We start from the raw sequence: 23,315 nt of genomic DNA on the forward strand, positions 1-23,315 counted from the left end.
TCACAATAAGTTTAGTGGACATCCAGCACTCATATGGATACAAAATTAAAGAAATAGAAAAAAATTTTTTTTTCCTTGTGATGAGAACTCTTAGGATTTATCTCTTGACAACTTTCATATATAATGTTTGGCAATGTTAATTATTTTTATCAAGTTGTACATCCCTAGTACTTGTTTATCTTGTAACTGGAAGTTTGTACCTTTTTCCTGCCTTCTTCCAGTTCCCCCTCTCTCCACTCCTTTCCTCTGGTAAGTACAAATCTGATCTCTTCTTCTATGAGTTTGTTTGTTTGTATGTATTTGAAGTATAATTGACCCACAACACTATGTTATTTTTTGGTACACAACATGGTGACTTCATATTTTTATACATTTCAAAATGATCGCCATGCCAAGTTTAGTTACCGTCTGCTCTGTCATCATCATACAAAGATATAACATAATTATGACTATATTCCCCACACTGTACATTTCATACCCGTGACTCATTTATTTTGTTACTGAAAGTTTCTGTCTCTTAATCTGCCTCACCTATTTCTCTCCTTTCCCCACCCCTCCTGCCCTCTGGCAACCATCTGTTTTATGTATGTATGACTGTTCCTGTTTAGTTATGTGTGTTTGTTTTGTTTTTTTAGACTTCACATATAAGTGAAATTATACAATATTTGTCTTTCTCTGACTTATTTCACTTAGCATAATACTTTCTAGGTCCATCTATGTTGTCGCAAATGGGAAGATTTCATTCTTTTTTATGGATAAGAAATATTCCATTGTATGTATATACCACATCTTCTTTATCCATTCATCTGTTGGACACTTAGGTTGCTCTCATATCTTGGCTATTGTAAATAATGTTGCAGTGAACATAGGGTGCATATATGTTTTTGAAATAGTGTTTTGCTTTCCTTGGATAAATACCCAGCAATGGAATTGCTGGATCATATGGTAGTTTTATTTGTAAATGTTTGAGGAGCCTCCATACTGTTTTCCATAGTGGTTGCACCAATTTACATTCCCACCAACAGTGCATGAGGGTTCTGTTTTCTCTATATCCTCACCAACACTTGTTATTTATTGTCTTTGATATTGGCCTTCTGACAGGTATAAGATGGTATCTCATTGTGGTTTAGATTTGCATTTTCCTGCTGATTAGTGATGTTGAGCATCTTTTCATGTGCCTGTTAGCTGTCTGTATGTCTTCTTTGTAAAAATGTCATTCAGGGGGCTTCCCTGGTGGCGCAGTGGTTGAGAGTCCACCTGTCCATGCAGGGGACATGGGTTCGTGCCCTGGTCCGGGAGGATCCCACATGCCACGGAGCGGCTAGGTCCGTGAGCCATGGCCACTGAGCCTGCGCGTCCAGAGCCTGTGCTCTGCAACGGGAGAGGCCACAACAGTGAGAGGCCTGCGTACTGCAAAAAAAAAAAAAAAAAAAGTCATTCAGGTCCTCTGACCTTTTTTTAAAATTTCTTTCTTTCTCTATTTTTTGGCTACGTTGGGTTTTCGTTGGTGGGCGCCGGCTTTCTCTAGTTGTGGTGAGCTTGGTCTACTCTTCGTTGCAGTGCACGGGCTTCTCTTTGTGGTGGCTTCTCTTGTTGCGGAGCACGGACTCTAGGCACATGGGCTTCAGTAGTTGTGGTATGTGGGCTCAGTAGTTGTGGCTCGTGGGCTCTAGATCGCAGGCTCAGTAGTTGTCTGCACAGGCTTAGTTGCTCCAAGGCATGTGGGATCTTCCTGGACCAGGGCTCAAACCTGTGTCCCCCTGCACTGGCAGGTGGATTCTTAACCACTGCGCCACCAGGGAAATCCCTCTGCCCATTTTTTAATTGGGTTGTTTGTTTGTTTTTTGATATTGACTTGCATGAGTTCTTTATGTATTTCAGATATTAACCCCTTATCAGATATTTTGCTTGCAAATATCTTCTCCCATTCAGTAAGCGGTCTTTTTGTTTTGCTGATAGTTTCCTTTGCTGTGCAAAAATTTTTTAGTTTGATATAGTACCATTTGTTTATTTTTGCTTTTGTTTCCCTGGCCTGAAGAGACATCCGAAAAAGTATTGCTAAGACCAATGTCAAAGAGTGTACTGCCTATGTATTCTTCTAGAAGTTTTATGGTTTCAAGTCATATTTATTTTATTTTTTTGGCTGCACTGCATGGCATGTGGGATCTTAGTTCCCTGACCAGGGATCGAACCCGCACCCCCTGCATTGGAAGTGCAGAGTCTTAACCACTGGACCGCCAGGGAAGTCCCTCAAGTCTTATATTTAAATCTTTAATCCATTTTGAGTTTATTTTTGTATATGGTGTGAGAAACCTTGTTAAATTCTTAATCTGTAGTTTTTAGAATCTGGTCTTTTGTTTATCATTTGAAATTGAGAAAATTGCAATAGAATTTTCTTCTTTCTAGTCTTTTAGTGTCTCTTGTATTTTACATGAGATATCATGGAGATCTCAACGTCTTAGGCTATAATTTATCTGGTCATAGAGATTTGAACACTAAGAATCTACTAGGTGCTCTTTTTTTTTTTTTTTTTTCTTTTTGCGGTACGCGGGCCTCTCACTGTTGTGGCCTCTCCCGTTGCAGAGCACAGGCTCTGGAAGCGCAGGCTCAGCGGCCATGGCTCACGGGCCCAGCCGCTCCGTGGCATGTGGGATCATCCCGGAACGGGGCACGAACCCACGTCCCCTGCATCGGCAGGCGGACTCTCAACCACTGTGCCACCAGGGAAGCCCTAGATGCTCTTTTATTATCTTTTCTTCTATCTCAGGCTTCAGTTTCCTCTTAACCATATGTGTTCCGCTCTTTCCAATATGGAGGATTATTCTTGATAAAGAAAATGGAAGCAAAATAAGAGTGGAATAGTTTAGATTTTTTGTATTATCTTTTAACATGGTAGAAGGACCTGTCTCATCTTTTTGTATCCAACTTTGCTGGAAAAAGACTTGTGTGTTAGCACTTTTCATAAACTTATATTTCATCCTCTAAAGCACTGCATTAGATTCTTAGACTCCAAAGATGAATAAGACAAGGTCTTTTCTTTAAAGAAAAGTTGGAAAGATAAATGTAAATTTTTACAGAATAACAAGGTAAGGGCTTCTAGAGGATGTTCAAAATCCTGTGGTGCAGGAAAGATCAACCAATTGTGTTTAATGGAGGCAGGTTTATATGAGCCTCCACAGAGGAAATTCTGTTTAAGTGAATTCTTGAAGGAAGTATAGACATTTTGGGTTGATTGGGGTGGGATAGGAAGAATAACATTCTTTTTATGAAGACCAGCATGTACAAATACATGAAGTTAAAGGCCAACATTATGTATTGAGAAATCTTAAAATAGGCCAGTATAGTTAGAATATGGAATATAAAGGGGAGTCCCAGGAAATGAGGCTGGAGAGACAAGTAGGACCATATCAGCAAGGGCCTTTATAACTACTGTATGCTGGAATTTGGACTCCAGTAGGCACATGAGTGTCCTTGAAGGGTTTTAAGCAGAGCATGTCATCAAAACCAGGCCAGAGTCCTTCCTATCATATACTGTATAAATCAGTTTAGGCTAGATTATGTTGTGGTAACAAATAAATCCCCAATTTCAATGGCTTATAATAACAAGAGATTATTTTTTGCTCATGCTCCATATCTGTCATGTGGCTCTGTTCCAGGACCAAGGCTAGAGATGTAGCTCTTATCTGAGACGCTGCCCTTGTGGTAGAGGAAAATGAGACTTGGTAGAACCATACCATTGCTCTGAAAGCTTCTGTTCAGAAGTGGAATGTATCATTTCCTCACATTTCATTGGCTAAAGCAAGTCACATGCCCAAGCCTGACATCAACTGGACAGGAGTGTCTAATCCTCCACCAGGGAGGGGCAGTGAATATTTTGAATAAAAATGGAATCTATTTGCATATATCAAATTGTATTTCTTTACTTTCTGGGATTACCCTGGAGCTGCTGGTGGGCACGTTCCCAATGACTTAAAGTAACCTGAGGGAATGAAGCTAGTAGAGTGCAGAGAGATAAGAGACCAGAAAATGTCCTGGCAACTTTAGTCTCTGCACTCCCTTGTGCTGCCATGGCTCCTGAAACTTTCCTTTGTATCTCTGAGCTAATAGGAGAGTGCCATGATTGGATTTGCATTTTAGATTACTTTGTATGCAGTATGGAGAATGGGGAGAATGCATCAGAGTAGAAGCAGGAAGAACAGTACCTTATGCAAAAAAGAATGGTAAGTAATCCATTTCAGGTATGGAAGCACAAACTAGAGGCCTGGAATTGGGATTGGAAAGATGAATTTTTTCAGAGTTACTCCAGAGGTAGGATCAAGCCCTGATTATTGTGGGGAGGAGTGAAAGAGAGGGAAGAGAGTTATGGCCAGTTAGGACACATTTGGGTAGATGGTGGTGCTATTCACCAACCTAGGAGGTAAAACAGGTGGTGGGAGAAGATAATTTTAGACATGTTGACTTTGAGGTGTCTGTGGGACATCTAAATGGAGATTACTAGTAGACAAATTGGGCATACTGGTATGGAGCCCAGAGGATGTAAGGAGTATTATTAAAATGATGATTCATGGAATGTAAGGATAAAGAATTATGAATAAGAAGGAAAGGGCATAAAGGAGATGGCCAAAAGATTGAAAGTAGAAGGATCAGGAAGGATCAGTGAGCTAAAGTCAATGTGAGGTCATAGTAAGAGTAATTAAATAAGTGAGCTAAAAGGAGAAGTCTGAGAGCAGGATATACAAATTAGCTGTTTTGGAGGTGGAACAATTTATAGTGTTGATAAGATTTGGGGTGTGACCTTGGCAGCGGTTAACTGAGGTAAAATGGAAGAGAACATCATTAGAGATAACATAAAGGAACTTGAAGGCCAAGGTCTTAATGGGCCACCCATGCATTATTGAAATCACCCAGTGTTGCAGAACTTCTAAGTTGTCTACTCAATGTCCAGTTTCTATTCCTTTATTAAGAGAACCCTGGGCAATGTGCACTGGAAAAACTATGCTACTTAGAATTAGATTCAGCTTCGTATGACACTAACCCCCAATAACAACGGCTTATATGCACATGGGTTTGTTTTCTCATAAAATATGCTATCTTTGTTCATATAAAATCATCATTGTTTCAAATCTTTTGCAGCATTTATACATTCTGAGTAAGTTATATACATGATTTATTAATTCTACTCAACTGTAACCCTCAGAATGTATGTACTATATTTAATTTATAAAGAATTACAGAGATAAGCATTATAAGGTTGGTGTGGTAGCTCCCCAAAGATTAGGGACCCAGACTCTTAGGGCCCCAACTCATTTTGTTCCATCATTCTTAGTATGCTGCTTCCATCCTTAGGGACACTTTTATGGTTCAAGATGACTGTTGGAGCTCAAGGCATGTTTTCTAAATTATAACCAGAAAGAAGGAGGTAGGACAAAAGCAAAAAAAAAACCACCTCTTTTCCAGAATTCCCACCCAACAACTTCCACTTACCTGTTATCTAATAAACCCAGGTGAGTGGTGGAATTTAGGATGACTAGAATGAGAGAGAGGAATTTAGTAGATGGCAGTAACTAGGAAGGGAAGAGATGATACAGTTGAATGGCATGACCTTAAAGGAGCTGCTTTTTATTGATATAAGAGAGTGAAGAATGTAAATGTAAAAGAAAGCAGGGATCAAAAATGTGATAAATATAGTAGAAAAGATAGGATAAATAAAAAACACAGTAAAAGATGGTAGAAATAAATCCAAATGCATCAGTAATCATACTAAAGTAAATGAATTACACTTACCAGTTAAGACTGTTATATCATGTTTACAAGATGGCTGACATGTGTGCCATCCTCCCACATACCGGTGGAGTTTATTCTTCCATTCATCTTGAATCTGGGCTGGCTTTAGTGACTTGTATGATCAATAGAATGTACCAGAAGTGACATTCTGGGACTTCCAAGGCTAGGTCATGAGAAGTTTTGCAGCTTCCATCTAGCCTTTTTGAACATTCTTTTCTGGAATGTTCTCCCATGGAACACTCAATCTGGGGACCTAGCTGTCATGTGTGAAAAGCCCAAGCCAGATGGAAAGGCCCAGCTGAGCTCCCAGCCAACAGCCAGCATCAGCTGCCATCCATGTGAGTGAGTGAAGGAATCATCTTGGACATTCCAGTCCCAGCAGACATCATATGGAGAAAAACCCAGACGCCAGGCATACGGACCCAATCTAGCCATCATCAGCCATTAGAGCCACCGTACCTGAGGCCTCAGATGTGGAGCAGATACAAACCATCCCTACTGTACCTTGTCTGAATTCCTGACCTCCAGAATTATGAGCATAATAAAATAGTTGTAGTTTTATGCCAGTAAGCTTTGGGGTAGTTTGTTTATAGCAATAGATAATTGAAATAGAATTTGGTACCTGGATGTGAGGTGCTGCTGTAACCGAAAATATGGATTGGCTTTGGGACTTGGCAGTGGGTAGAAGCTGGAGGGACTTTGAGGAGACTGTTAGTGAAGGCTTGAAACACAGAAAAGTATTACAGGAGGCTGGATAAAAGGGAACCTTTGTTAGGTGGTGATGGTGGTACAAGGTTTGTTAACACTGTCACATGTGGCAACATGGAAGACGGAAAATGTATCTAATGAATTCACTTTATCTAAAGAGTTTTCTAGGCAGAATGCTGAAAAGTGTTACTTAGCTACTTCTATCTGCCTATGATAAGGTAAACATACAGAGATGAATGAGCTAAGAAATGAACTAGTCAGTTTTTAAGCAGAACTTAGAGGGGAAATATTTCTAACCCAGGATCTGTTATGTTAGGAAATAAAACTTTTTCTCATCCCTAGTTGCTCCAGGTAGCCAATAACTTCTAAAGAAATGGCTTCAGAGCAAAGATAAAATTCAACATGCTGCCAATGAAACATGACCTCAAAGTAAAGATCTCAAGAATGCAACTGTAAATCCCTTTGTTAAGACTTTGGAAAGATTTTTTTTTTTTTTTTTTTTTTTTTTTTTTTGGTACGCGGGCCTCTCACTGCCGTGGCCTCTCCCGTTGCGGAGCACAGGCTCCGGACGCGCAGGCTCAGCGGCCATGGCTCACGGGCCCAGCCACTCCGCGGCATGTGGGATCTTCCCGGACCGGGGCACGAACCTGTGTCCCCTGCATCAGCAGGCGGACTCCCAACCACTGCGCCACCAGGGAAGCCCAAGACTTTGGAAAGATTTAAGGCAGTGCCTCATAGAACCTTTCAGCTAGATAAAAAGATGTCTAAAGATCTTAAGGGAATACCTCCTAGACCCTCTTAGTTAAACAATAGGGCTTCTAAGGATTTTAAGGGTGTTTTCTTACAGTAGCTTACACAGGAATTGAAAGAGAGGAAGTGGGTATGGCTCTGTCTACTGGAGTGAACTTCCTATAAGATTCATAGGAAATCTGCAAGATTTTTAATAAATTGTGTGTACTAATTGCAGCAGCTTCAGCATGGAGCAAAAGGAACAGAGACAATTAAAAGTAAAAATAGGCCTTTGGACTTCCCAACCATATACAAGCAGGAAACAGGCTGAGAAGGCTACTCCTCTGCAACTATTAACCAACTTTTATGTAAAAGGAAGGATAACTCAGGGTGGAGCCAAGAGTTTTGAAGAATCACTCTCAGGGAGTAGGGCTGAGCTGTAACCAAGACACTGGTGATATTTGTCTGATTAAATTACAGAATTGCTGTGGAAAAAACCTGCTATGTGTCTCCTGTTGCTTCCCCCTTTTTTTCATATTTTGAATGAGAGTGTCTATTGTGGTTATCCTGAGTCAGTCTCACTATTGTACATTTGTATGTTGAGTGTGTGGGAGCAGATAATTTGTCTCTTTATTCAGATCAAGAGGAATTATACTCCAGTAGCTGTACCTGAGGAACTGCATCTGAGGAACCTCAATCACACCTGGACCTGAATTAGATATCAAGATTCTGGACATCAAGCTGATGCCATAATCAGATGAGACTTTTGGAGGTCTTAGGAGAGGGTGAGTGTATTTTGCATGTGGGAGGGACTTTTTGGGGCCAGAGGGTGGTTTATGGTAGCTTTGTCTCCAAAGTGGCCATTGTCGATTTCTTCCCTTCTTGCCATTCAGAGGTGGAGTCTATTTCTCTCCTCCCCTTGAATCTGGGCTGTCTTTAGTGGCTTGCTTGGCCAATTGAATGGGACTTCTGAGGCTAGGTCATAAGAAGTCCTGAAGCTTCTGCCTATGTATGCCTCTTGGAATACTTGCTCTCAGAACCCAGCCATCATGCTGTGAGAAGCCCAAGCCAAGTGGAGAGGACACATGTAGGCCCTGGTTGATAGCCCCAGTGAACTACCAGCAAACAGCCAGTATCAACTAACTGTCAGCTATGTGAGTGTGAAGGAACCATGTTGGACAGTCCGTCCCTAGCTAACATCACCTGGAGAGAAGAACTGAGGTCCCAGACAAATAGCTCCTCTTAAGACATCCCAACCATCTTCATCCATTCAAGTCATCCATCCCATCTGAGGTCCCAGACGTTGCGGATCAGAGACACGCTGTCTCAGCTGTGCCCTACTAGAATTTCTGGCCCACAGAATCATGAGAATAATAAATGATCATTGTTTATCACTGTTTGGGGGTAGTTTTTTTTTAATGCAGTAATAGATAATTGGAACATTGTCAGATTGAATAGAAAATAATCTAGCTCTATGCAGTTTATAAAAGGCATACCTAATAAAACATAAGGAATCAGAGAGATTGAAAGTAAAGGTATGGAAAAACATATTCTAAAAGAAAGCTGGTATAGCAGGGTAATAGTAGGCAAAATTAACTTAAAGGTAAAAATTATTATTATAGTTAAAAATCATGACAAAATATATAAATGGAATAATTAACCAGGAAGCTATAATAATTCCAAATCAGTATGCATTTGATACTATGGCCTCAAAGTATATATAGACAGAATACAGATAGACTACAAAATATATAGAGAGAATACAGGAAGAAAATATATAGATACAATTATAAGAAAAAGATAAATCTACAAAGCAGGAAATTTTAATATCTTTTTCAATAATTGATGGTCAAACAAACAAAAAATTTGAGAGGAATTGAACAAACAACTAACAAGTTTGATTTGGTGGGCCTGTACAGAGCCCCGCACGTAATACATGAGAATATACTTTCTTTTTAAGTAGTTTTTTAAAAATTGAATGCATACTGAATTCATAAAGCAAGTTTCAACAAAACCACTGAATGGTGTTATGCAGACTATGTTATTCATTTCAGTTAAGATTGAAATTAAACCAAACGATGATCAAAATAATTTTATTTGGAAATTTAAAAGCATGCTCTAAGTAACTCATAGGTCAAAGAAGAAATAATAATAGAAATTAGAAATAAAACTAACTTACCAAAACTGACTCAGGAAGGAATAAAAACCTGAATAAACCTATAATCATTAAACATATTAAATTATAAATAAAAATCTGCCCAATAGAAAAGAGGCACAGATGGAATTTTTTTAAGTTTGATAAGAGTATAATTGACATACAATAAACTGCATATACTTAAAGTGTACAATTTGAAAAATTTTGACGTAGGTAATCAACCATGAAACTGTCATCACAATTAAGATAAAGAATATATCCATCACCCCTAAAGTCTTCTGCCCCTTCCCACCACCTAACCTCAGTCACTGGCACTGATCTGTTTTATGTTACAATAGATGAGTTTGCATTTTCTAGAAGTTTATATAAATGCAATCATTCAGTATATGCTCTTTTTTGAGGGTGGGGGACATTATGCTTCATTTACTAAGCATCATTATGTTGAGATTCATTCATATTGTTAGTGGTCAAAGGCTCATTCCTTTTCATTGCTTAGTAGTATTCCATTTTATGGCTAGACCACACTTTGTTTTTCACCTATTGACAGACATTTAGGTTATTTCCAGCTTGGGGCTATTATAAATAATGCTTCTATGAACATTTCTGTAGAAGTGTTTGTAGACCTGTGCTTTCATTCCTCTTTGTTAAATATCTAGGAGTGTAATAGTTGGATCATATAAGTGTATGTTTAAGAAACTGCCAAACTGTTTTGCAAAGTGGTTTTGCCATTCTTCAATCTTACTAGCAGTATAGGAGATTTTGAATTCCTCCACATCCTTGTCAACATTTGGTATCACAAGTCTTTATTTTTAGCCATTCTAATAAGTGTATATAGCATATAGTTGAGATTTGCTTTGTTAATTCATTTGACAATCTGTTTTTCAGTTGACTTTTTTGACCCATTTATATTTAAAGTGATTTTTGATATGGTTAGATTTAAACCTACCATCTTGCTATTTGTTTTCTGTTTGTCCCATCTGTTCTAGTTCCAATTTTTTCTTTCTGTCTTATCTTGGATTAATTAATTATTTTTTATCATTCTCTTTTATTCCTTTGTTGGCTACTTTTTGTTTTGTTTTGTTTTAATGGCTGCTTTAAATCTGGCTTGTAGTATACATCTTCAACTTATCACAGTTTGCCTTTAAATGATGTTATACCACCTCACCTACAGTATAAAAAGTTTACAATAAACTAAAAAAAAAGTTTACAATAGTTCTTAGACAATAGAAGAAATACTCCCCTTTCTTTCCTTTCAGCCTTTGTGCTATTTTTGTCATACATTTTCTCCTTTTATTATGAACCCCATGCCATTTCATATCAACAGTAAGCTATCTCAGAAAGAGTTTAAATAATAAGAAAAAACCTTATATAAGTACTCATGTAGTTATTCTTTCTGGTACCCTTCATTCCTTTGTGCAGATTGAGATTTTCATCTGGTATAGTCTTTCTCCTTAAAGAAATATTCTACATATTTCTACGTAGTTTTTTGAATATAGAATACACGTATAATAGCTATTTTAATCCCCTTGTCTGCTAATTCTAACATTTGTGTCAATTCTGTGTTGGTTTCAGCTGACTGATTTTTCTTCTTTTATGGGTCATATCTTCCTGATTCTTTACATGTCTGGTAAACTTGCTTAGATTCCAGACATTTTTCCAGAGTTTTACCTTGTTGGATACTGAGTCTTTTTCTTTTTCTTTGTTTTGTATCACAGTTAAGTTATTGATACAGTTTGACCCTTCCTGGTCTTGCGTTTAAGATTTGTTAGGTGGAGCCAGAGCAGTTTTCCATCTAGGGTAATTATTTCTCCAAGACCCTTCTGAATACTCTACCCAGTGCTCTGTAAATTATGGGGTTTTCCATTCTGGTTCGTAGGAACAGGCATTATTCCTATTCTGTTTGAGTGCCAGTTAGTGTTCCCTCTAACTCCTTTGAATGGTTCCTTACATGCATTCACTGATCCGTACTCTGCTGAATTCTTTTTTTTTTTTTTTTTTTGCGGTACGCAGGCCTCTCACTGTTGTGGCCTCTCCCGTTGTGGAGCACAGGCTCCGGACGCACAGGCTCAGCGGCCATGGCTCACGGGCCTAGCCGCTCCGCGGCATGTGGAATGTTCCCGGACCGGGGCACGAACCCGTGTCCCCTGCATGGGCAGGCGGACTCTCAACCACTGCGCTACAAGGGAAGCCCCTCTGTTGAATTCTTGAGGGTATACTGAACACCTGTCTCCAGAGTGTTCTCTCTGTACAGCCCTCTCTTCTCTAGCACTCTGTCCTGCCAAGTCTCAGCTCCATCTCCTCAACTAAGTCTGCTGGGCTCTATCTGGGTTCCTGCTCCCTGACCTATGCCCTGAAAACAGTCTCAAGGCAGTAAGTTGAGGTATTCATAGAACTCACCTCGCTTGTTTCCTGTCTCTTGGGCATCACTGTCCTTCATTCATAGTCTGATGAGCAGTGTCTTCAAAACCGTTGTTTCATATATTTTGTCTGTTCTTTTGTTTTTTGAGGCAGGTACGTAAATCCTTTACATGTTACCCCATATTGGCTGGAAATAGAAGTCCCCTATTTTCTATACTTTTTAGTGTACTTAAAATGTTCTGTGATAAATACATAAACCAAGCAGGTATATTTGTCAAAGGTAAGGTATCGATTAGAATTTTCCAGACTTGGGTTAAACTTCACCTTCTTCTCAAACATTTTGGGAGACTAAAGTTTTATATTTCAGGCGTTTTTTAGTTAATTCCTTTTGCTTTGATTCTAGTAGCATTCACTGGTTATCTTTAAAACAAAAATATTTATTATGTTCTGTGATTTTATGAATAGAGCAATACTTCTTGTACTACAGGCCCTGAGACCTGAATTCATATCACTATCTTGTTTCATATTAGCTTCCAAATAGCATCAGGTGGTCATTTTTTACTTTAAAACCAGTCTACTAATCTGGTCTAATTTGATCTTGTGACCTCAGGGAAGAAACCTCCCACAAATAGAACAAAGAGACATCCTGAGGCTTTAAAAAACAAAACAGAGATCCAAATATTAAAACCACCTTTCCACATGGAGTCATTAAAAAAAAGAAAAAAGAAGCACTGTCCTCTAGCCTAGTTAATGAATTATTTAATTTGAATACTATTTTATTATAAATAATTTATTTTCAAGATTTCCTGCGGTAGGAAGACTGTGTTCTAGTTGAATAGTTTTAAGGAAATTGATAAGGACATGAATTCTGTATGTGGACGTAATAAAGGAAAGAAAAATAAGGGGTTGGGGTTGATTTTGAGTAGAGAGTGAATCTGAAGTTAAGATGAGAGAGCTTACCAGTCTTCTCAGAGAGGAAGTAGGGTCATCTGACAAAAGTGAGGAATAGGAAAATTCAACCTCTAGTTGGGATAGAAAAAGCTTGGAATATTTGTATGGAGACTTGTTCTGTAGCAGTGTGATTCTCACTTCTCTGAGGATGAGGATAGGATTCTAGGTTATCACTTTAACTCTTGCTTTTTTTTTTCCCCCCCTCTGTCTTCAATATGCAATGGTTAATTAATTGAAAAGGAGTGGGAATGAAAAAAATTTTTTTCATAGCAGGAAAGTATATCATGAAATAGAAATTTCAGGGAGTTCCCTGGTGATCCAATGGTTAGGACTCCATGCTTTCACTGACGAGGGCCTGGGTTCGTTCCCTGGTTGGGGAACTAAGATCCCATAAGCTGTGCAGCACGACCGAAAAAAAAAGAAAAAAGAAAAGAAAATTCAAATCATTAGTTTCTGGAGTGTTTTTTTTTTTTTTTCTTCTTCAAATTGGAGTAGTGCAGTTTTTATTATATCAATTCAGAGAGTTATAGCTCAAGGAAAGTGGACAAATTTCAGATTTCTTCCACAATATTTTTATAAAGGTGAAATCCAGTTAAAATGCCTTGGAGTATAAAAGATTAGAAGACATGATTTCGAGGAGTCCAGTACTGCTCAAGGGTTACTGAGAGGATGGGACAGCCAACTCTAGGTATTTGCATTTATACGTATGTTTGTAAGTATGTATTTATAGCCAGCATCAGCTGTTTAGGGCTACCGTCTTTTCTTTCTCTCCTATCTGTGTCCTCCCTGATATATTTATGTATATAGCCTTCCTCATGCATGTATTGTATGTCTGTTTGTATTTACAGCTAACATCAGCTATGTTTAAGGCTGCATTCTTTTCTTTCTTTCCCATCTGTGGTTTCCTTGAGTCATTTCTTCAAGAGCTCACCCAGTTTTGTTAAACTGAATTAAACTTCAGGCTTTTGTTAGAAGAATTGGGCAGAGATCAGCGCATAGAGCTCCTAATGGAGAATCCACAAGGCAAGGAAATGAACAGCTCTCTGTGTCCTGAGATGACCAGCTTTCCTACCCTGAGCAGTAAGCATTGTTTTGCCAAAGTCTTCCCATGGTGTCAGGGAACTGGGATTGAGGACTCTAACTTTGGCAAGTCTTAATGAAAAGGAAAAAAGGCTACAAAAGAAAGAGTTTAGGTTCTTGGACTAAGTTCTAATCTCCCTCCAAAGGGAAATGTTCTTCCTGACCTTGTAGAATCCAAGTGATTCTTAGGATTCTTCATATCTTTTTATAATTGTGAGCAGTAATCCTCTCTCTCTTTAAACCAGGACACCTCCCCCCCATAAATCTTAAATTTTAGGTATATCAAACCAACTAGTTTTAGAGCAGTGTCCTTTGTAGGGTGGAAATGAGAGAACTGAGGCTATGCAGCATAAAATGGAATGTAAGGTGATGTAGTGACAGACATAATTAGAGTTCTATGTATTCTAGTGCAGTAGTTCTCAAACTTTTTAGTCTCAGGAGCCCTTTATACTCTGTTTTTTTTAAACATCTTTATTGGAGTATAATTGCTTTACAATGTTGTATTAGTTTCTGCTGTATAACAAAGTGAATCAGTTATATGTATACATATATCCCCATATCCCCTCCCTCTTGCATCCCCCTCCCACCCTCCTTATCCCACCCCTCTAGGTGGTCACAAAGCATGGAGCTGATCTCCCTGTGCCATGCGGCTGCTTCCCACTAGCTAGCTATTTTACATTTGGTAGTGTGTATGTGTCAGTGCTACTCTCTCACTTCGTCCCAGCTTACCCTTCCCCGCCCCCGTGTCCTCAAGTCCATTCTCTACATCTTCGTCTTTATTCCTGTCCTGACCCTAGGTTCTTCAGAACCTTTTTTTTTTTTTTTAGATTCCATATATATGTGTTAGCATACAGTATTTGTTTTTCTCTTTCTGACTTACTTCATTTTGTATGACAGACTCTAGGTCCATCCCCCTCACTACAAATAACTCAATTTTGTTTCTTATGGCTGAGTAATATTCCATTGTGTATATGTGCCACATCTTCTTTATCCATTCATCTGTCGATGGGCACTTAGGGTGCTTCCATGTCCTGGCTATTGTAAATAGTGCTGCAATGAACATTGTGGTACATGTCTCTTTTTGAATTATGGTTTTCTCAGGGTATATGTCCAGTAGTGGGATTGCTGGGTCATATGGTACTCTTAAAATGTGAGGATCCCAAAGAGCTTTTGTGTAAAAGGGTTATATCCATCACGATTTACTATATTAGGAATTGAAGCTGAGAATTTAAATTTATTTATTTATTTAATATAACAATAATAAATACATCATGTTACTATTTATTTAAAACTGAGAAATTAAAAAAATATTTATATATTTTATTTGAAAAATAATCAGCCCATTACATGTTAACATAAATAACATTTTCATGAAGAAGACTTCCCTGGCAGTCCAGTGGTTAAGACTCCACGCTTCTACTGCAGGGGGTTAATCCCTGGTGCCATGTGGCACGGCTGAAAAAAAAAAGAATATATTTTCCAAAACAAGAAAACATTTAGTGGGAAAAAAGACATTGTTTTATATTTTTGCAAATCTCTTCGATATCTGACTTCATTAAAAAACAGCTTGAATTTTATATCTGCTTTTGCATTTGGTCTGGTGTATTTCCACACATCATGTATCCTCTGGAAAACCCCGCCGCTGTACACTTACAAGATGAGAGTAAAAAAGGAAAATATCATCTTAGTATTACCACAAAAATACTCTTGATCTCAGGCACCTCCTGAAAGTGCCTCACTATCTCCATGGGGTTCTGGACCACTCTTCCCAAACTGTTTATGTGTAAGATAAAAGAAGCATAGGAGTTATCACCATTGGGTAAAGCAAAATTTTCCATGTGTTTAACCAGTACTGGCTGTTTAACCTAGCATTTAAGCAGTATAACAGCCAGACTCCAGAGCTGAGGTGGGTGGGATAGCCAAAACCTCCAAGCATTGAACTGGGAGTCAGTTACAGTTCATGTGCTTTTTAAAAGTATTGTTGTTCAGTGTTTTTGTGTGATATTGTTAACCAGTGGGAGAAGAAAATTGAGCCGTATCCCTGGGGAAGAACCAAAGAATTTGAGAGATAAAAATGACCTTAAAAGGGGCTTCCCTGGTGGCGCAGTGGTTGAGAGTCTGCCTGCGCGTCCGGAGCCTGTGCTCCGCAACGGGAGAGGCCACAACAGTGAGAGGTCCACTTGCCGCAAAAAAGAAAAAAAAAAATGACCTTTAAAAATAATCTAGTCATAACATTTTAGACTTTTCAGAATTGAAAAGTACCTGAGAGGTCATCTAATCCAATCCTTAAGAGTTATGATAATTATAAGTAGTATTGTGATGTACAGCCTAAGTGCTTTACATACAGTCAGCCTCTCTCTTTCTTGTGTTATTTTGATCTTTACTGTTTCTTTTTAATGTTTTTTATAGTAGACAATGTCAAATATGTACGCCATCACCCACTTAGTACTACCCCTACTCACTCCAGCCTCCTCCTTAGATTATTGGATGCAAATTCTAGACATTTTATAATATCATCTACAAACATATCCATATACATCTCTAAAAGATAAGGGCTTTGAATAAATAACCATAATTCCATTCTTACACTTAAAAATTTAACAGTAATGATTTAATAGCATCAAAACCCAGTGAATGTTTGCGTTTCCCCAATTGTGTCATACATGCATATATATTTTTTCTAGTGTGTTTGAATTGGGATGCAAATAAATTTGTACAGTACAGTTGGTTGATTTATCTTTTAAGACTGTCCATCTCTTTCTTTCTCTTTTATTCTTTCATAATTTTTTCATGTAAAAACTGAGTCATTTGTCTTGTAGAGTTTCCTTGAGTCTGAATTTTGCTGATAATATCTCTGTGGTGCCTTTTAGCATGTTCCTTTCCCTTCTGCATTTCCTTTAAATTGGTACTTAAATTTAGAAGTTTGCTCAGACTTCTTCAAGAGTGGTAAGTACTTCTATCAGGAGGTACTGACACTCTTTTTGTGATGTCAGTAGCTATTAATGATCTTTGCTTAGATCCATTAAATCATTAAGAGCTGCAAAATAGTGATATTTTAATCTGTTATTCTTCATTTATTAGATGGAATACTTCTATAAAGAGAAACTCTCCCTTATCTACTATGTGATTACCCAGTGGTATAGTTCATATAAGAAAATCAGGATGAATGCTTGATTCTTTCTTTCGATTCATCAATTTTCAGAATAATGAATTGGTTCACTAGCATTCGCCAGTGGTGACCGTTTAGGGTTTTTTGTTTTCCTTTGTTTTTGGTATCATTATGAATGCCTAGATTTAAACATTTTTTAATATGCTTCAATCCATTGCTGTTATCATTGTACATTATTCCTTACCTAGTAATTTTACATGTTTGTTCTTCTAATAGACTAAGCTTGAAGATGAGGACATGTCTTATTCATCTTTGTGTCCCGGGTGCCTAGCACATGGCTTTCAATAAATGTTTGTTAAATGAATGAATGAATGAATGTTCTGAGCAGCATTTTAAAATATGAGTTCATCTTAGAGACATGACAGAGGAACAGTGTCAAGTATGGCTTCCCTGCTTGATCTGAGAAAAGATAATACAACAGTGAAAAATATTCTAATGAATGTGAAAGAAAAAGGAGTTTTTAAAAAGTAAGTGTTATTTAATTGCTATTTGTTAGAAGGCATGAAGTTGTTTACCCCATTATTTCCAGTGAGTCTTTTCATTGTATTTTTGTTCAAAGGAATAAATCAGAATCTTTGTTTTTACTTCTTTGCTATAAGATAAATAACATCTAAAAGCATCTTCTCCCACCCGCAACCCGTTTTTTTCTCCCTTAATATAAATGCCAAAGAACATTTACATCATCATCAAGCATACATTCCCCAGAGTTTATCCATTTATTTTACAAAACCCTAAAAAAAAATTTTCAGGACAGTAATGCAAAACTAGCTTTAAGTACCCACCATATGGTAGGCACTGTTCTGAGCGCTTTTATGTGGAATATGTATAATTTATTACCACAACCTTATTAAGTAGGTAGGATTATTATCATCCTCCTATTTTATAGATGAAGTAATAGAAGCACAGAGATTAAGTAACTTGCCCAAGGTTACACAACTAGTGAATGTTAGAGCCAGGATTCAAATCATGTACTCTTTCTCCAGAGCCTGTGCTGTTAAATTACCTTTAGTGACCTAACCACAGACTTTTGCAGGATGAGAGGGTGCTCATGGTAAAATTATTCATTTAGTGTCACAAAATCTGTCATGTTTTAATGATAAATAATTATGGCTAAGCCAGTTTTTTTTTTTAATGAAACTTTATTCCTAGAAAAGTCAATCTTAATTTTTTTCCCTAGGTCATCATTTCATAGATGGTATTAAAGCAAATAAGTATGAACACATTCTTATTATCCTCTATTTTATTATAAAACAATTAGATTCATAGAATTTGGAAATCTTAAACATTTTTAGGAGGAACAGTACTTGTAACATTTGTTTGCCATCACTTTCCCTTTGATTAGGACAAGTGATTTTGTTTTGTGTGGTTACTAATGTGTTCATAGCATGCTACTTGAGCCCTGAAGAGGCAGTTGTCCTAGTTTCTTCATCTCTCCTTGCTTCCATCATTACTATGCATTTATGCATGAGAAAAAGAAAATAACTCACAGGCACTATAATAATCTGTAATTGTCACAACTAAGGCTGTAACATGTATAATTGAGTCCACTGGTTGTGCAAAATTCCTGACTGGCTGTATGTCACTTCTTTCTCTCCCACTCAATAAAATTGAATGTAATATGAGAAGGAAAGTGGCATTAATCGAGAAAACTTTGAACTTAATTTATTTATAAAAGTATTAAGTATTATTACAAATAAGTTATCTGGATCACAGCTTTACAACTTCTTAAAATATTTATTTATTTTATTTTATTTTTTGGCTGCATCAGGTCTTAGTTGTGGCACATGGGATCTTTGTTGCGGCATGCAGGATCTTTCGTTGTGGTGTGTGGGCTCTTTGTTGCAGCACATGGGCTTCTCTCTCTAGTTGTGGCATGCAGGCTCAGTAGTTGCGGTGCACAGGCTTTCTAGTTGTGGCGTGTGTGCTCCGTAGTTGCAGCACGTGGGCTTAGATTCCCAAAGGCATGTGGGATCCTAGTTCCCCGACCAGGGATTGAATGTGCGTCCCCTGCATTGGAAAGCAGGTTCTTAAACACTGGAACACCAGGGAAGTCCCCACAGCTTTACAGCTTGACTTCTAGATTGAGAAACATTACCTTTTTTTTTTCATGGTGTATGATCCTTTTAAAGTATTGTTGAATTTGTTTTGCTAATATTTTGTTGAGGATTTTCGCATCTATGCTCATCAGTGATATTGGCCTGTAATTTTCTTTTTTTGTGATATCTTTGTCTGGTTTTGGTATCAGGGTATGCTGGTCTTGTAGAATGAGTTCAGAAGCATTCCTTCCTCTACAGTTTTTGGGAATAATTTGAGAAGGATAGTGTTAACTCTTCTCTAAATGTTTGGTAGAACTTACCTGTGAAACTGTCTGGTCCTGGACTTTTGTTTTTTGTGAGGTTTTTTTAAATTACTGATTCAGTGTCATTAGTGGTAATTAGTCTTTTCATGTTTTCTGTTTCTTCCTTGATTTAGTCTTGGGAGAGTGTACATTTCTAGAAATTTGTCCATTTCCTCTAGGTTGTCCATTTTATTGGTGTATAATTGTTCATAGTAATCCCTTTTGTATTTCTGTAGTGTTGGTTGTAACTTCTTTTTCATTTCTGATTTATTTGGGCTTTCTTTTTTTTCCCGGTGAGTCTGACTAAAGTTTTATCAATTTGTTTATCTTTTCAAAGAACCAGCTCTTAGTTTCACTGATCTTTTCTATTGGCTTTTTTTTTTTACATCTTTATTGGAGTATAATTGCTTTACAATGGTGTGTTAGTTTCTGCTTTATAACAAAGTGAATCAGTTATACATATACACATGTTCCCATATCTCTTCCCTCTTGCGTCTCCCTCCCTCCCACCCTCCCTATCCCACCCCTCTAGGTGGTCACAAAGCACCTAGCTGATCTCCCTGTGCTATGCGGCTGCTTCCCACTAGCTATCTATTTTACGTTTGGTAGTGTATATATGTCCATGCCACTCTCTCACTTTGTCACAGCTTACCCTTCCCCCTCCCCATATCCTCAAGTCCATTCTCTTGTAGGTCTGTGTCTTTATTCCTGTCTTATCTATTGGTTTTTTTTTAGCCTCTATTTCATTTATTTCTGCTCTGAGCTTTTTGATTTCTTTCCTTCTACTAACTATGGTTTTTGTTCATTGTTCCTTCTTTCTTTTTTTGGCTGTGCGACTTACAGGATCTGTTTCTCTGATTAGGGATTGAACCCGGGGCCATGTCAGTGAAAGCCTGGAATCCTAACCACTAGGCCACCAGGGAACTCCCTATTTTTCTTATTCTAGTTGTTTTAGGTGAAAGGTTAAAGTTGTTTATTTGAGATTTTTCTTGTTTCCTAAGGTAGGCTTCTCTTGCTATATACTTCCCTCTTAGAACTTATTTTTCTGTATCTTATAGATTTTCAATTGTTTTCATTTGCCTCCAGTTTTGTTTTGTTTTTTTGATTTCTTCTTTGATTTCTCCAGTGACCCATTGGTTGTTTTTGTTTCTTTGTTTGTTTTTCACTTTTGGCTGCATCAGGTCTTTGTTGCTGTGCATGGGCTTTCTCTAGTTGCGGCGAGCAGGGGCTACCCTTTGTTGCAGTGTGCAGGCTTCTCATTGCAGTGGCTTCTCTTGTTGCATAGCATGGGCCGTAGACACGTGGGCTTCAGTTGTCGTGGCACACGGGCTCAGTAGTTGTGGCTCGCGGGCTCTAGAGCACAGGCTCAGTAGTTGTGGCACACAGGCTTAGTTGTTCCATGGCATGTGGGATCTTCCCGGACCAGGGATCGAACTCATGTCCCCTGCATTGGCAGGCAGATTCTTATCCACTGTGCCACCAGGGAAGTCCCCCATTGGTTGTTTAGTAGCATATTGTTTAGTCTCCAGGTATCTGTGTCTTTTGCAGTTTGTTTTCTTGCAGTTGATTCCTAGTCTCATAGTGTTGTCAGAAAGATCTTGATGTGATTTCAGTCTTCTTAAATTTGCTAAGACTTGCTTTGTGGCTTAGCATGTGATCTGTCCTGTAGAATGTACCTTGTGTACTTGAGAAAAGATTGTGTATTCTGCTGCTTTTGGATGGAATGTTCTGTGTATTTTTATTGAGTCCATCTGATCTAACGTGTTGGAGAAACATTACCTTTGAAGCATATTGCTTAACCACCTTTCTTCAAATTGATACAGCAGAGACATCTAGTAGCGTTCTTTTCTTTCTATCTTTGAAACTTTTGTTTGGGAAGCTCAGTTGTTGTTTTTTGTTTTTTTGTTTTTTTGTTTTTGCGGTACGCGGGCCTCTCACTATTGTGGCCTCTCCCGTTGCAGAGCACAGGCTCCGGACACGCAGGCTCAGTGGCCATGGCTCACAGGCCCAGCCGCTCTGCGGCATGTGGGATCCTCCCGGACTGGGGCATGAACCCAGGTCCCCTGCATCGGCAGGTGGACTCTCAACCACTGCGCCACCAGGGAAGCCCAGAAGCTCAGTTTTAATGGTTGAGGAAAAGGAAGTTTTAGAAAAGGAAACCAAGAATAACAATGCTAAATTTATTTTAATAAGTCATATGTTACTGATTTCCTATATCTGAGAGAAAAGAAATATTTTTGCAGCACATAAAAGTTATTTGCAAATATATTTATACCCCTTCAACTAATATCAGTGTCTGAGTATGGCCTTGAATAAGTTCTAGTAGAAACCACGAAGTGATTATGACCACAGAATAAAATTTATCTGAGGGAACCCAACACACATCCAACTTTTTTCAAACAAAAACAATAAAAACAGCAACAACAAATATGGATTCTTATATGTGAGGGGCTTAACATGTTGAAGACTTTGAAATATTTATTGGAGTTATTTTTAACTATCAAAATATAGTAAATTCAGGGGAAGAGATGGTTTATTATGAATTTATGTGTTGTATTGAGAATAAGACTCAGATGTGATTTGTTCTAAACTAAGAAATTCATTTGAGAGACTGTCAGTTCACTTTTAGGAACTTATTTCATAGTCAATGTGATTATTCATTTATTGGTTGTGAAAAGTGCTTCATCCCATTTGGCTTATTTGGTCGTAGTGGAGAAGGATTATTTAGATTAATGTTCATATTATTTCTTTGTGTATGGATCAACCAGTTATTTTGTAGGAAATGTAACATTAATTCAGCTCTTTATTGGGAGGCTGAATGGTGTTTTCTAGCTGCCATCCAAATATATGTTTACTTGGTAGAACAATTACTTTGTGTACCCATGATAAATGTTGTTTATTTGGACACATTTGCCTTTTTCTATTTTTTTCTTAATTGGTTTAACTGCATCTCTAAAAGCTGCTCATTAGACTGACAGCCAAAAAACCCCATGTCTGAGGGAAGTGCCAAGAAAGTGTTAATGTTCCAATCTCCCTAATCCTCATCCCTTAATTTTTAGAGGTTGCTGAAATCAGATAAGTTAGACTCTCTCAAGGGCTGGTGATCTGTTTAGGACTGTTCCAGTGAAGGGAATTAACATTTGAGTTCCTTTTATGTATCAGGTGCTTAACATGTGTTAACTCATTTAATTTCACTTAGAGTTTTGTGAGGTAGATGGTATGCCAATTTTACAGATAAAGAAATTAAGGCTAGTTATCAATTTACCCTAAGTCATATATCTTAAGTGGCAATACTCTGAACCCATCTCAGTCTCCAAAGACCACTTTTTATACTACACCACACGAATCTGTACTACACTAACATGACTGAACATGCTGTCTTCTGTTAGTAAATGCTTCAATAAGTTGGGGCAGATAATAAGATTAGTAGACATACTAAAGAGATAGCAGAGATATGTAATGTGTAGGAATTGCAGGACTATAGGAAAACAACATATTAGATCCAACATTTAGATCCAGCACCTAACACTGGACAAGTGATATATTGCCTTTGTTACATTTTCCCAGTGTTTAAAATGAGGCTAATACCTGTTCTACATCCCCAGTGGGGTGTTGAGAGAGAATGAGAGAGAGAGAGAGAGAGAGAGAGAGAGAGAGAGAGAGAGTATGTATGTGTAAGCTTTGAAAATTATAAAACTTTTACAAATGTAAAGTATTATGTATTATGGTTATGGAGAGTTGTGTAGCTTGGTGGATTGGTATCATTCTTTTAACTAAGGAACAATTAGTTGATCTTGGCAGTAGGCCACTGGAACTCAAAGAAATAGCATCTGTCAATCACAGTAATTTCTTGGAAGGAAGAATTGAAAAATAGCACAGCAGTTATTCTCCTTGACCTCTTTCTCTGAAAGGGAATTTTATTAGGCAAGCTGGTTTCATAATAGAGTAGAGCCTCTCCCTTCTCTCTAGGGAATTGAAGCTGAGCAGCCAGACTTTTTCTGTGAAGCTAGAACAATCTGGTTTTAAAGGATTTAACTAAATTT

At 37.9% G+C, this 23,315-nt stretch overlaps 1 protein-coding gene across 4 annotated transcripts in view; it reads left to right on the forward strand.

Moving 5' to 3' along the window:
- The window catches only part of AHCYL2 (adenosylhomocysteinase like 2), a 165,264-nt gene that overhangs the window by 35,168 nt on the left and 106,781 nt on the right, over positions 1–23,315 (forward strand). Inside the window, exon 2 of one of the 4 annotated variants that reach the window (XM_073809924.1) lies at positions 7,860–8,006. The exons of the other annotated variants lie outside the window; for them this stretch is intronic. Coding sequence (XP_073666025.1) covers positions 7,979–8,006 — 28 coding nt within the window. The 5' untranslated portion in view covers positions 7,860–7,978. The remainder of the gene's footprint in view (positions 1–7,859; positions 8,007–23,315) is intronic. 4 annotated transcript variants of the gene reach the window in all.

This window comes from Tursiops truncatus, chromosome 9 (assembly GCF_011762595.2).
Source record: "Tursiops truncatus isolate mTurTru1 chromosome 9, mTurTru1.mat.Y, whole genome shotgun sequence".
In the NCBI taxonomy this organism is placed as follows: Eukaryota; Metazoa; Chordata; class Mammalia; order Artiodactyla; family Delphinidae; genus Tursiops; species Tursiops truncatus.